This window comes from Chaetodon trifascialis, chromosome 2 (genome assembly GCF_039877785.1).
Source record: "Chaetodon trifascialis isolate fChaTrf1 chromosome 2, fChaTrf1.hap1, whole genome shotgun sequence".
NCBI lineage: Eukaryota > Metazoa > Chordata > Actinopteri > Chaetodontiformes > Chaetodontidae > Chaetodon > Chaetodon trifascialis.
Genome location: NC_092057.1, coordinates 32,036,680 through 32,052,374, shown reverse-complemented (window position 1 = coordinate 32,052,374; position 15,695 = coordinate 32,036,680). Strand labels below are relative to the sequence as shown.

The 15,695-nt window shown below is 39.1% G+C and overlaps 1 protein-coding gene across 1 annotated transcript; it reads left to right on the top strand.

Annotated features, from left to right (window-relative positions):
* The first annotated feature begins 1,273 nt into the window (after positions 1-1,273).
* On the top strand, positions 1,274-14,518 carry stx3a (syntaxin 3a). Its single transcript, XM_070987487.1, has 10 exons — positions 1,274-1,570; positions 2,325-2,399; positions 2,540-2,639; positions 2,739-2,813; positions 3,114-3,184; positions 3,902-4,010; positions 6,232-6,305; positions 9,666-9,800; positions 13,901-14,011; positions 14,287-14,518. The coding sequence occupies exons 1-10, from the start codon at positions 1,541-1,543 to the stop codon at positions 14,362-14,364; spliced, it is 858 nt and encodes a 285-aa protein (XP_070843588.1). The 5' UTR covers positions 1,274-1,540; the 3' UTR covers positions 14,365-14,518.
* Positions 14,519-15,695: the final 1,177 nt, after the last annotated feature.

The following is a 15,695-nucleotide window of genomic DNA, read 5'->3' as shown; positions in this document are numbered from 1 at the left end:
TTTCAATAGCTTCCATGTCATGTGACCTAGTAACTTCAAACCAACCCAGGACTGTTTCACTACTCTGGACAAATAAGACACACCTCAGTTTAAAGTCACTTTATTTACAAATGGGACAATTCCAGTTTCCTCTTTGGCCTTTTCCAATGCTGTCTTGTCCTTTTGCACACACTGGGCGTGGAATCAGCTCATCAAAGACTGAAACAAGAGAAATATTTTTTTATTTACTTACAAAATATTGTAATTTAGGTATATTCTGCTTGACTGATTTAAAAACATATATACCTGATGCCTCTGGGGTTTGGAAAGCCAGCTCTCTCCTCTCTCTTCTCATGTCAGTTTTGGCATTTCAAATTTGCCAATTTTTCCATAAAATAAAATATTATATATGACAGGCTCTAAAATACACCGTGATGGGGTGTGTCGTATTTGTCCAGAATAGTAATAATATCCAATATGTATTTTGAGTCATTAAGTCACATGATGTGGAAGCTATTGAAAAAAACTCTAACACAGAGTATCAGAATATATTTATCCAATAGCACAGGGACACACCTTCATAATGATCCTATCATCTTGCTGCTGTCTTTTTAACTATGATTGTCTCTCTCTGCCTTGGTTGCCTATGCTGCCGTTAAATGCGCCCCTTGACCCCCAGATCACTGCCCAGCCTTCACAAATTCACCAGCTTCATCATTTCATCAGCCTCATCACTCTCCACAGTCATCAGGTGGTACCACCACTACCATTGTCCGGAGTTCATGAGGGGCTTATCTTGCTGCTTCTCAGGGCAGACACCCTTTGATGACAAAATCTCCGGCAAAGACTTTCTGATAAGACTGAATTATCACATATCATAATGTCACATCATAATAAACACTTATCTTTACCTCATTCACTTGTCTCTTTTGATTGACATGCTGTTACACTGCACATAAATAACACATTTTTTATACAATACAATCCCCATTCAAATTCAAATACAAATACAGTAGGCAAAGTAATAAGACATAAAATAATATTTTCGGTTACCCTTTGCCAGTTGCTATTAGCATTTGGCAGATTACAATCTGAAGGCTACATCCTGGGTTTTACACTGGACGTGGGAGGGGTGAGGGGGAGAGAGGTTTATCGTCCTAGAACTTACTCTCCTAATCCGTTCTTAGAGGATAGAGGCTTAATGGGACCTCAAGTTAGGTTGACCACAAATATCGTCTCAGAGAGAAGCGTCCAAACATTGAAGATTCTCTATTCATGTAGTGCTATTATTAATTATACTGACTCACCTTGATGTCTGCGGCTCGTCCTCTGGCTCTGACAGCTCACTCACGATCAAATCTACTGGATTAATGAAGGAACGATGCTAATCATTTCCACTGGGCTAATTTGGACGCTATTTTAGTAGCTGTTGTAAAGTAAACACGAGGGGGATTGCTGCCTTTTATCTATCTATCTATCTATCTATCTATCTATCTATCTATCTATCTATCTATCTATCTATCTATCTATCTATCTATCTATCTATCGACAGCTTCTCAAGATGAAGGACCGACTGGCGCAGCTGAAGGAGGTAGACAGAATCTTGTTATTTGCTAGCACAGGCCAAAATGTAGGCTATATAAGTCTGTACTCATATATGTAGAGGCAAAATTGCTGTTAAAGACAAGTCCACTCTATATTTATGCCATTAATATCACTAGGCAATAGCATATTTCAACAACATATGAAATTTCTCATTAAAAATTATAGCCAAATATTTGAAATATATGGAGGAATAAATTTGACACCGACAGTAGCCCACAGCCTGCATTGTAAAATAGATCGGCTTTTAGTCTGAAAGCCTATGGCATCCATATTTTTTCAATAAAAGCTTGTCATATTATGTCAGATTATGTAACTAAATCAGATTCATTCATTGTGTAGTTTCAGGCGTGCAGCCTGAAGGTAGCAGCCCATGCGAGCTATGCCTTGATGTTGTTCTCACGTGACAGTGGCATGCACGCTGCTGCGCAATGCACACACAACTCTGTAAAGATGTGTAGCTCTCTGAAATAACGGACTGTGTCCTTTCACCTGGGACTGGAAATTCGGTGAAAAAACAGGAAACCATTATGAAGAAGTAACCATGTCTTACCTTAACCCAGAGCTACATAATCTTCTAAACTTGGAAGCAAGTTTAGAAGATTAAAAAAAAAAAAAAAAAACATGTTTCTCGGTGCTGCGTTATCCATCGTTTTTGAGTGTGTGTTTTGAGGTAGAGCCTTTTAAATTTCATGGTCAAGTTCAGCATTGAGGCCATTTTCAATTGATTGTGTGTTTAACAGAAGAGTGATGCTGGAGGCGATGACGTTGAGGTTCCCATGGAGAATGAGGCTTTTATGGATGACTTCTTTGCACAGGTATTCTGTTTGGGTCTGCCTGTATATTACTCACATCTCTTAAAAAAAAAAAAAAAGAAAGAAGAAACAAGATTTCTCACTTAAGTGATGTGTGTGCATGTGTGCACATGTGTGTGCACATACGCTTGTGTGTCTTTCAGATTGAAGATATCCGTACCAGCATTGACAAGATTGATGAGAGTGTCACAGAAATCAAAAAACTCTACTCCACCATCTTGTCAGCCCCCACATCGGACCAGAGTAAGTGTCTCTGACACAAACACACACACATTCAATGTTTTTAAGGCTGTTCCTTTCCATCACTTCTTGCTGCCATAATCTGCACTCACTCTCCCTCAGAAACACAAGATGATGTTGAAGCTCTCACCAATGATATCAAGAAGTCGGCCAACAATGCAAGAAACAAACTTAAGAGTCAGTGTTTGTTATTTTCACTCTATTTTCAGGTTCACTTTTTGTTTGTTTTATTTTTACATTTGGTAGACCATTGTTCAAACAATGAATGGGTGGGAAAGTTTTCAAGTATTTCAAGCATTAAGTGGGAAAAAAAATGATTGTGTTTTGGGTGTGTGAATGCTAATCATTTTCAAACAGAATCACAGTATTTGTTGTTTGTTCTTCCCTGTCCATTCTCTCTCTCTCTCTATGTGTGTGTTTGGGTGCATGTGTGTGTTCGCGTGTGCGTGTGCATGTGCATGTATGTATATGCATCAGGTATTGAGCGCCATCTTGAGTCAAACACAGATGAGAGAGCCTCAGCTGACCTCAGGATACGCAAATCACAGGTCAGACAATGATAAACAACAGTTACAGTTAATTAAGTTGTAACCCAAATTCTACTATATGTAGAATGTCGGTGGGTTCCCCCAGCCAGAAGCTAATGCTGTTTGGGGGGCCATGGCATGGAAAAGTTTGGGAACCCCTGTATTAGACTACATTTTCATCCACTCTGGACAGCTGACCTAATGAAGCTCTAAAAGCTCTGCTTGAGTACTTACTTTAAATGTTCTCTGTTGTTATATGTAAACTTAAGAAACTAAAAAATAATTTTAGGAAGTATTTTAAGGAATTTAAAATGAGTCTTAATCTCTGTAAGAGCCTGACTGATGTCACACAGATCAGTGCATTTTTTTTTTGCGCTGAAGACTTAAGCTAAACTGGTAATTTAGTGTGTGAATTACACAAAAGTAAGATTTTTTCGATTGAGGTTGTTTCATTGTCTTATTTACATGACAATCACAGGAAACTCTGTGTGTGATTGTCATTAACATTTACTCACTTTTTGAATTCTATGAAGAAATGCAGCTGGCCAGCAGATGAAACTGTGGTTATACTGGGCGGCTTCGAGGTGTGAATGTTTGTTTCTTTGAGAATTTGATCAGGATCTTACTGCAAAGAGAGAACTCCTCTCAGTGAAACTTCCCTGTTTAAATAAATGTTTGAAAATAATAATAGTAATAATAATACCATTTAAAGGGTATCTGCATTTCCACCTTCCCCAGCATGCTATCCTGGCCAAGAAGTTTGTAGAGGTGATGACAAAATACAACGAGGCTCAAGTGGACTTCAGAGATAAGAGCAAAGGACGAATTGCCCGACAGCTGGAAATCAGTGAGTTACAATTGATTGTTACAATCAGATAAATGGAGGACAAGTACAATACAATACAATACAATACAATACAATACAATACAATACAATATACTTTATTATCCCACTTAGGGAAATTTGTCTTGGACTCAGCAGCTGTGCCATAAATGCTTTGATAGCCACAATGACAACAAACAGTACATCACCAGGCATACCATCTCGACAACAATTACACAACAGTATTGCACATATCCCATAACATTACACACAACACATACATACACCAATAGATAAAACATGCTAAAAGATCATCATAATAAAAGCAGTATAAAAGTTATTGCACAATCATCTGCCTCAAGCAGCATTATTCAGGAATTTGATGGAGGTTGGAACAAATGAATTCTTAAAGCGGTTGAGTTTGCTGCTGGGGACTGATATCATCTGCCCGAGGGTAGGAGCTCATATTCTAAGTGAAGAACATGAGATGGCTCAGTCACTATCCTCTGGGCTTGCCTAAGAACGGTTTGTTCATAGATGGACTGCAAAGTCACTTTTTCCCATCACCTTCATGGCCGTGTGCACCAAGCAAGCCACTTTGGTTAAGTCTTGATACGGACACATTTTTCATATTGATTTGATGCTTTAATCACTTTGGGCATGTTGTTAAGAGCTGTTCATCAATCACTTTTCACATTACATGAACACGTTCAGATTTTAGAACTTTCTTCATGCCACCATCACACAGTGTCACAGACGGTGTTATTACTCCTTCAAACATGGCTTGGTCTTCTGAGTGATCTTCCAACTACGTTTCTATATGGCACATTTAATTTTTGAAGTTGTCAAGCATAATGGCATTATGTCATAATTCAGTTCAATTCAATTTAATATTCCTTTATTCGAGGGGAAATTCCAATTTTTACAGCAGCACCAATAAAGTGGATAGAGTGGTAGAAAACAACAAGTGCATGCAAGTTAAACACAACAAGTATATACAAAAAGGTGGGATAGAAAGAAAAAACATCAGCCTAAAGAACTGTGAATAGTATTTACAGACTGTTATGTAGCGGTAGTATTGCACAGATTATTGCACAGGTTATTGCACAGATTATTGCACAGGTTTTTGCACAGATTATTGCACAGATTATTACAAAGGTTGTTGCACAGACTGTTTCACAGGTTATTGCACAGATTATTATACATATTATTGCACTGATTACTTTGAGCAGTTCCTGTTGTACAGTCTGACGGCTGCAGGAAGGAATGACAATAATAATAATAACAATAATAATAATAATAATAAACAAGTTATATGATATCTTTTACCATATGCCTCTTATCACCATTGCAGCTTGTTGTAATATTGTAAGCTTGTTGAGTTTTATATATTGCTTTGAACATGACAATGACAGCCACAAAGTTCATAGTTTAGAGCAAGGTATTTAACCACTTTTAACGTGTTATAATACATAATTAAAGACTGACCTGTTATAGTCAGGTCTAAATGTCACTTTTCAAGAGCTAAACATAGTTTTGATGAATCATGGAGAAACTCAAGTGAGGCTGATGTTTTGTAATACCACAAATGAGATATGGCTATTATAACCAGATTATTTAATGTACTACTGGCAGCAATATGCATGCTGATACTGTAGGTATGCTAGACCTTTCACAGTCTATTGGAAGGACATAGATTATGTTTGTTACTGACACTAAAGGTGTCTGTCAGTCAGTGTACAAGAGCACTATCAGGAACACAGCAACTATATACTGTATATTATCAGAGTGTGATTACAGCAATCATCTTTCATTTTGCTTGTATAAGTGACAGTTCCTGAGATGTTCTCAACTGTTCATGAGTGTGAGATGTTACAAAACACATTAAAACATGAGGTTTACAAATAAACTGTAAGACATCCAGATATGGCAGAAATATGTATTATCCTTGTGCATGTGGTGTGCATGCTCAACATTACTAATGGTCACCAAAAGCTCAATAGGGTGCCTTCATAAAAAGCATATTGGCTTTACTTTCACTTGATAAGTCAGGGCATTGGCAGTTACTTTGATACGTCATTCTTTGTCTGTCTGTCTGTCTGTCTGTCTGTCTGTCTGTCTGTCTGTCTGTCTGTCTGTCTGTCTGTCTGTCTGTCTGTCTGTCTGTCTGTCACCACCTCAGGCCCCTCAGCTGTTAACAAATATTTATTGGAAAAACTATAACTGTTCTTTTTGTTCATCACAGCGGGGAAAGCAACGACTGACGAGGAGCTAGAAGAGATGCTGGAGGGAGGCAACTCAGCTGTCTTCACTGCCGGAGTAAGACTGACAGTGTGTTTATCTGGATATGTACATACATGCACAGAGGGTTAACACAATCAACAGAAAATTCTTCAGCTTCTCAAATGTTTTTTCTTTGACTTGTCTTAGATGACAGTAAACTGAGTATGCTCAGCTTTTGGACTGACGAGACATTTGAAGACGGAGACAAGTGCAATGAATATTTATCACAATTTTTAAGACATTTATGTATGTTTGTTTCATGAATGTGAGGAAGGTTACAGTCACCTCATCACTCCATACAGATCTGATATTTTCTTATGTTGACATATCCTCCGGGGGCTGCACGGTGGCGCAGCAGGTAGTGCGCGTGCCTCACAGCAAGAAGGTTGCCGGTTCGATCCGCGGGTCAGGCGGGGCCTTTCTGTGTGAAGTTTGCATGTTCTTCCCGTGCATGTGTGGGTTCTCTCCAGGTACTCCGGCTTCCTCCCACAGACCAAAAACATGCTCATTAGGTTAATTGATGACTCTAAATTGTCCGTAGGTGTGAATGTGAGTGTAAATGGTTGTTTGTCCTTACATGTTGCCCTGCAATCGGCTGGCGACCGGTTCAGGGTGTACCCCGCCTCTCGCCCATTGTAGCTGGGATAGGCTCCAGCCCCCCGCAACCCCGAAAGGGATAGGCGGTATAGATAATGGATGGATAGACATATCCTCCTCTCTACCAGAAAAAACAACAACAAAAAAAAAACAAAAAAAAAACTCCAACCTGGTAAGGATATTTTAATTTAGGATATTTTTTTAGGACACTTAAATACTATGCTAAAATACAGTTAAAAATAATTCAGATGATGTTTTAATGTGTTGTTTAGATACTGTTAACAGTCTAAAATATGCCAACAACACTTCAAACCAAAATTTGTTAGTATTAGGCACTTACTTTTCCTCTTCCCATAAAATACGCTTGCACTGATGGACATCATTTTCCTTAAAGGTACCAAAGCCCCACCCCTTCACATCTGGTATCATTGAAAAGCCCTAAATGTTCTCTGTAGATAGCAAAAAGAGTTAATTCAGTAGTATGCAGTGGATGGGAGATATTCAGGTTTACAAATGTCCTCCACAGAGGACAAATTTGGTAGTCAGGGGAAAATTTCTCCCGTTGAGTAGAGGCTTCAGTGGATATTTGAGTCACATGCTTCATGTGTGTCATGATTTTTTTGTGTGTTTGTTTCCGTTGCACTGCTGTGTTTTGCTGTTTTTCCATATATAAATAATATTTACATTTTTTTTGCAAAATTTCGAGACTTTTTCCAATGTTTTGCATTTGCATGCAGGTCTGTTTATGTGCAATCTGAAAATCTGCATAAAAACAGGTGGATACCCATCTATAGTTACACAGGTAGATTCTACTTTGTGGTACTGTATTTTCCGGACTATAAGTTGCACTTTTTTTCATACTGTAGTTTGGCTGGTCCTGCGACTTATAGTCAGGTGAGGTCACAGTTTACGGATTACCATCTACAGCTGCATGAGGGCACTCTAGGCTTGTGACAACTATAGGCTGTACCTGTACCACTCTACACCACAAATTACCTGAAAGAAAAGACAACTGAGAAAGACTGAACACAAAAAAAATGCCCCAAAAAAGAACATCTTATATTGCAGGTTACAAACTGCAGGTAGTAAAATATGCAGCCAAAAACAGTAATCGTGCAGCAGAACGAAAGTTTGGAGTGAGTGAGAAACTTATGAGGTACTGGCGAAAAGCAGAGGTTTCTCTTACTGCAAAGAAAAAAACAAAGAAAGCTAATCGCGGGCTTAAAGCATGATGGCCGGAGCTGGAGAAACGAGTCCACAGATTGGTGCTTGAACAACGTGCTGCCGGGAGAGGCCTGTCAACGGTGCAGTTACGTCTCCACACCCAGGCACTTGCCAAGGAGATGAATTTAAATGACTGCCACCGATGGTCATTTTCAAATGGAAAACCATGCTAAAACACAAATCCCTCCCCTCCAAAGTTGTCGTGGCTGATAATGAGAAAGGGTGGATGAATCAAGAAATGATGAGCCTTTGGCTTACAAAGTGCTACACTCAGCGTCCTAATGGATTCTTTAAAACACGAAAAGCCTGTGATGGACAGTATGTGAGCACACATAACGCCACAATTCAAAAATAGAATAAAAGCTTGCAACTCCATAACTGCCATTATCCCTGGAGGCTTAACCAAAGTTCTCCAGCCACTGGATGGTGGATGGAGAGCACAGCTTCACAGCAATGGGGAGGATGCGCCATGCAACTTTCCAGCAAGTCCTTGGGTGGATCGACAAAGCATGGACTTCAGTGATAACTGAAACCATCCTGTCCGGATTCAGAAAGGATGAAAATAACTGGAACTGATGCTGAGTCTGACGGCGCGTCATCTTCCTCCGGAGGGGGGCTGATCTAATAAACACATAAGACAGACACATAAATTCGCAACCGACACAACACTAAATCTTCTACCTGTTCCACTGTTATAAAAAAAAAATAGTGGCGCAACATGGTGGGCGCTATCCTGGTAATTTATTATTAATTTAATTTAATATTTATAATTTATTATTAATTTCTGTTATTAGTATTTACAAATTCAAAGTGTGGCGTGTGAGCGTGTTAACAGGTTGAAATGCGTGTGTCTCACGCCCAAAGCGTGAAACTTGAGAGCCCTGGGCTTTACTCTTCATGACAGATTTTTTGACTAATGCGACTTATACTCCGGAGCGACTTATAGTCTACCAGTTGAATTTTCACAAATATTTCATCAGATGTTTGAGTATGTGAGTAATCTTATCATGTTGCTCCTATGGGAAGTAGTGAGACACTTAATTTCTGCCTATTTTCATACAACCACAATTCCCAAAAAATTGGGACACTGTATAAAATCTAAATAAAATGGAATGTGATACTGTAATTTTCTAATCCTTTTTGACATATACTCAGCTGAAAACAGTGCGGACAATATATGGACCTCATCAACCTCACTGATTTTTGTAAATATATGTTTTTTCTGAATTTGATGCAAGCAACATATTTCAAACAAGCTGGGAGAGGAGCACCAAAAGGGAAAGCTGTTGTGCTTGACAGGCTCAGTCAAGTAGAACCGAGGATGAGGCAAGGTTCCCTACTCTCACAAAAAATACATGATTGTGAAAAGGATGTTACTACATGAGTAAAACTTTTGTCAGCAAACACAGTTCAGTTCAAGTCTGTTTTTATTCAAATTTTACACAATGTCCCAACTTTTTTGGAATCAGGATTGAACTTTTGTGATCCTTTACTCATTTTAACATATTCTCATTCTTCCACTGACCTCATTTTGTTTCTGTCCTTCTATTCACCACACATCCTGTCCCTCCCCAGATCATGGACTCTAAGATCAACCAGCAGGCACTGAATGAGATTGAAGCCCGTCACAAAGACATCATGAGACTGGAAAGCAGCATCAAAGAGCTCCATGACATGTTTGTTGATATCGCCATGTTGGTTGAGAATCAGGTACCCACAAACAACAGTCACACACATTGGAGATTAAAATGTACAGTACTGAAACTACAAAAGCACCTGAACAATATTTCAAGACAACTCTCAATATAATAACACTGTGCATTATCAGGCTGTATTAGCATTATACAATATTTGGTACATTGTTTTACAGCATTCTTATAGCCATATGGGCTTTCCAAATTTGAGATAAAGAGATGGATATGTTTTTCTTAAAGTAAAATCTATCATCCAATTTTTTGCAGCAATTACTTACTTACATGAATTTGTGAATGAATTTAATGAAGTACTATTAATGTTGAAAATTTAAGAAATGAAAGAGGTTTGGGAAGCATTGTTTATCCTCAACTAAATATTTTAGTGTAATACAAGTTGTGGTGTTTGATGTTTTCAGGAAAAATATACAGCTTATGTAGCCATCATTTTCAGTTGAACATCAAAGTCTCTGTCTTGATTGTTTCACACACGTTGCTATACATTTCTCAAAGTTGGAAACACAAGTCCACATTTTTTTAGATCATGTTACCTGACACGGCCACACCCACTGCAGATATCAGATTAAAAAGATCTTTGGAGCTATGTTACCTACAACAAGTGTTAGTTTACTGTGTGTTGTAGCAACAGCTTGATGTCTCTGTGGTGAAACTAGTTTGTTCTGCTCTTCCTCCTCTGGTAGCTGGTTTCTGTCTGGGCTCGTGATTTCCCATCTTATTTTTTGTATTTATTTTAATTTTCCTTAAACTTGAAAGTTTTATTTTTTGGCTGAATGGACATCTAAAGACGTATTTTATGGACAAATATTTAAAAGTTGTGGATGACCCTTGCGACCTCTGATATTTCATGATACACTCTGCTCTGGCCTACTGACAGAAAAAGCCTGCTTCTGCCTACCAACAGAAAAAGCCTCCTGGCAGCTAAAGCTAATTAGCACCAAGATGCCTCCTTTCTCCACAGATGACCTCTACAAACTTCTGCAGCAGGTTGCAGTGCTGGAAACCAAAGTTCAGCGTCTGGAAATAAACGCAGAAGTGAACGGACATGACAGCACTTCGCCGCTGACTCAAAACAGCGGACTGGAGAATGCTAACATCCAGCTAATTAGCTCTGATACAGCTCCTACGAAACTAAAGGGCTGTGTACTGGGTAATAAATCTGCCAGTATCAGTCCTCCCTGGAATGCTCTCAGGGCAAAGCCCAAGAGTAAATCAGCTGATATGGAAAGACATCCAACAGGTGGAACCCAGCGCCCAGAGATCTGTGATGCGACAGGCTGGCCTGCGTTATCATCCTCCTCAACACCTGTGCAGAGTAAGACACAGCCGTGGATAAAAGCTAAAGGGAAGATGAGCAACAAAGCTCTCAAACCAGCGAGTGTGCAGTTACAAAATCGGTTTGCTCCACTACTGCAGGACCCTGGATCTCCAACTGAAAACCTGGATAACTTCTCGGACTCACAGAGAAGGGTAAGGCCTGACAGGAAGTCAGAAGATAGAAAGCTACAAGGAAAGCTACTGACTGGTCCTGAGACTCTGGTTGTTGGTGATTCTGCTATTAAAGATGTGGGAAGAATGTACAGCAGAAACACAAAAGTGCTGTGCTTTCCTGATGATACAGTCTCCAACATGACCGACAAAATCCTCAGTATTGTTGCAGAAGTTCCAACTCTGAAATACCTTGAACTGCACACAGGGGCAAATGATATTGCAAAACGACAATCTGAAGCGCTCAAACGAGATTTAGGTAAACTGCTAAATGCATTGAGCTCTCTGAATGCTGAAGCCTTCTTCACTGGGCCCTTACCACCAGTCAGAGGAGGAGGAGAGAGATTCAGCAGCTTGTTGGCAGTAAACAGATGGCTTTCGACTGCATATGATGTCCACTCAGTGCATTTTATTGACAATTTTTACTTTTTCTGGGACTGCAGACATTTTTTCAAAGGAGACGGACTTTCCATAAACAAGTCAGGAGTAAAACTTTTTGCCTCCAACCTATCTTTCTTCCTGCATCACACTGTTCCCACTCCCAAGGACAAGAGACAAGAGGAATCCAAACAAAAGCAGCAAACACCAAAACATGAAGGAGAACCGACTCTCCCCCCGCCTGTATGCTCTAACCATGAGGGATGGCAGAGCAAAAAAGGGGATGCCTCATGTCCTCCACCAGGGGCCACTGCTCGTGAGGATTCACCGACTCCAACCACTAAAACTCCACCTAGGTCACCATCTCCAACCACTAAAACTTCACCTAGGTCACCATCTCCAACTGCCCAAACTCCATCTAGCTCATCATCTTCACTGGGTATCCCATCACCCTCCTCCCCCTTGCTGGAGTTTACTGACCAAATGCACAAACTTGTCAGTGCCGGTATCAGGCTTACTCTTCACCCATCTGGGATCCTGTCCCGCCAAATTCTTGATTGATTCTTGATTTTATGTTTTTAACTGAAACTTGGTGAGGACAAGATAACGGCACAGCAGTTCTCAATGAGTCACCCCCTCCGAATTTCAGTTTCATAAGCGAAGTAAGAATGCATAAGAGAGGAGGCGGAGTTGCCATTTTGTTTAATGATAGCATTCAATGCAAGAGAGTCTCTTACAGTCAGTTTGAATCTTTTGAATATGTTGCCATTCAATCAAAGTCTCCCAGTCATTCAGTATTCGTAACCATCTACAAACCCCCAAAATACAATGCGAAGTTTTCTGATGAGTTTGCCAAATTACTGTCGGTTGTTTGTATTGATTTTGACTGTGTTGTGTTAGTGGGTGACTTCAACATTCATGTTGATAATCTTAAAGATGGATGTGCTAAAGAACTTCTAAACATTCAAGATCATTTTGGCCTATCTCAGCACGTAACACATTCAACACATAACAAAGGGCATATATTAGATTTGGTTATCTCCAAAGGGCTTACTATCTCTTAGGTTGTGGTGACGGATGTTGCTCTTTCTGATCATTACAGTGTGTCATTTAAAATGGCAACACCTGCTATTCTTAACAAAAGTGGAACAGAGGTAATCAAAAAGCCTTATATTAATGATAACAACTTTAAAAAATGTTTTTCATTGTATACAGTTGATCATGACATACTTCTTGACAGATTGGAAAAGTGGGTGGGACTTACTGGGACTGTACTACACTGGTTCAAATCATATTTACAAGATAGAGACTACTTTGTGTCAATTGGTGAGCATGTGTCTGAACGAAAAAAGATGATGTGTGGGGTGCCACAGGGGTCCATTCTCGGACCATTTCTTTTAAATATCTACATGTTGCCCCTAGCTCAGATTATGGAGCATCATAATATTTCTTATCATACTTACGCAGATGATACACAACTTTATATTTCTGTGTCATCACATGATTACAGTCCTTTACTTTCACTGAGTGATTGTATTCATCAAATAAATGAGTGGATGTGCCACAATTTTCTTCATCTTAGTGCAGATAATCAGATGTATCATACTATAAGCATGAATTAAAATAAAACTTATCATCCAAGGGTGTAATATATATTCTGTATTGATAATATCATTTGGAATAACCAGCTTGTTACACAATAATAAGCAAATGTCATGGGAAACTGGACTGTGTAATAATGTAACTATCCAAATGAATCTCCACTGTGACTGTGTTTTAGATGAAGACATATTGTACTAACACACGTTTTTAATGGCCACACATGGCCAACCTTCATCATGATATCATATTATTATTACTACGCATAATAAAACACCAATACATTCTGACCAGTCCCTATTAGAACAGTAAATTGAGCAGCCAATCCCAGATCTAATCTAATCTAATCTAATAATAATTAGTGTCTGCTGGAGAAGAAAGTCTCTCATTTTCTTACAACTCTTTGAGTCCTTCACTTTGTACATTGGATTCTTAAACTGCTCAGGTGTTTGATAAAATGCAGGTAAAGTGGTCACAATCAGAATATGTTCACCCACACAACATGACAAATTCCCACTCCCTGTGAAGACAGGAAGTTAAAACAAAAGAGAAAACAAAGGAGTTGGAGCGGTTCCTTGTCACTGAACTTCATAGGTCAATGTTACAAACATTCTGTCTTGTCCTGCTCTCCTCTAGGGTGGTATGATTGACAGAATTGAGAGCAACATGGACCAGTCAGTGGGTTTTGTGGAGAGGGCAGTAGCTGATACAAAAAAGGCAGCTAAATTCCAGCAGGAGGCGCGCAGGGTGAGTTGAGACTGTTTCAGCACTGATGTAATAACCCATTAAAACATTTCTGAAGCCATGACAGTTCCATAACTGATAATGTTTTTTGTACTCTTTGTCTCCTCTGATTGCTTTTTTCATACCTAACACAACTGGATTCACTGAATAATGCTCTGGAGTTATTTGTCTTTCATTTGGCCAAACATAACAATGACAGCCACAATCAAGCTGAGGATAATTTAACTCCAAAGTTGTGGGGGAAGGTAAATGTAACATGATGTTCTCCTGTTTTCCAGAAACAAATGATGATCTTCTGCTGCTGTGTGATCTTGGCAGTCGTCCTTGGCTCATTTGTCTACAGCTTCATTAAATAGAAAAGCTGAATGAGGCTACCCACCAGCTGAATCCACATGGTAAAGGATGAGGAAGAGAGCAGAGCTGCTGTCTGATGGTCCCAAAATAGAGCCTATGTTCAGTTTACTGTCATTTCAATTCATTGAAAGTAGAAATAAAGACTGCAAATGTTTGCATGCATTCTCAGTTTTTTCTGAACATGTTATGATAACTTTCTTAACCTTCTCGGGGCGACTCGGTTACATTCAGTTCCAGTGCAGTGTCTGGATGATTCAAACTAAATCCCAATGTAGCTTCTGTCCTGAAAGATCTGAGAAGAAATCAGACTCCAAGTCATTTCAATTTGAATCAAGCAGCCTCATACTGACTGACATCAGATTTCATGGACAGTGTCATCACTCATGGAAAGTCAGGACCACAAAATTACCAGATGACCATAGCTACCCAACAGACTTATAGTTCCAACAATAACCTGAACATTATAGGCTTAGTAAATGAGAGGTGCTCTACATATTCAATTCACAATTAGCAGTCCTTTCTATGATTTGTCCACTGAGTCCCATTTTCTTTCTTTTTTGGCTCTGACCTAAGGTTAAATACTGTTGCATTATTTGTATAAATTTGAATGGTAATAGGTGTAGTATTTGTTGGCTCATGATGGTGTTAATGTGTAGGGCTTTTCTGGAGTGTTGATTTTAGATTGGCTAACTCTGCAGAGTGGAAAAGTTGACCATGTTAGGTCAAGGGGTATGATTGATTCATTATCTAGGGGCCATGAATGGCCACCACAAATATATTAATCTGGCAGCTAGCATGCCCTAGCAGGCTTTCTTGTTTGCTTGTAATATCCACTTTTTACATGTGAAACATTTACATTTGTTCATTTGTAGATCCCCCTGTGAATCTCAGTGTCCCTTCCCACACTTCAAAATATTTTTAATTCCCCATGAACTCCTATTTGAGATGATTCAAATACCTAATAGACATTGATAAGTAAGAATGAATTGAAAACAAAACAAAACAAAATAATGAAAATGATTTAAAAATGAAGAGCACTGGCAGGTAAAATCTGTCATCAGATCAGACAAATGCCCATCATCATGATGCAAGTCAGTAGGCTAGCCTAGACTCCTATCTGAGACAGCTGTTTTTATTCTTTTGTACATTTGTCTATTATTTTTGTTTTGATGTGGAAACCATACTACTGTGCCAATAATTACAGTATGCTATCGACTGCATCAAATGGTCCAATTCATATCATGTTGCGGAGAAGCTCCTGCTATGATTCATAGTGTGTCCTCATACTCATCCAAAAGCATTGAAAAAACAAAACAAAACAAAACAAAACAAA

What these genes read in the sequence shown, in the direction of transcription:
- stx3a (XM_070987487.1), top strand. Translation starts at nt 1,541, where the DNA reads ATGAAGGACCGACTGGCGCAGCTGAAGGAG. An exon ending in AGCCCCCACATCGGACCAGA is followed by an intron (nt 2,640 to 2,738) that starts GTAAGTGTCTCT and finishes ACTCTCCCTCAG; the next exon opens with AAACACAAGATGATGTTGAA. An exon ending in TGCAAGAAACAAACTTAAGA is followed by an intron (nt 2,814 to 3,113) that starts GTCAGTGTTTGT and finishes TATATGCATCAG; the next exon opens with GTATTGAGCGCCATCTTGAG.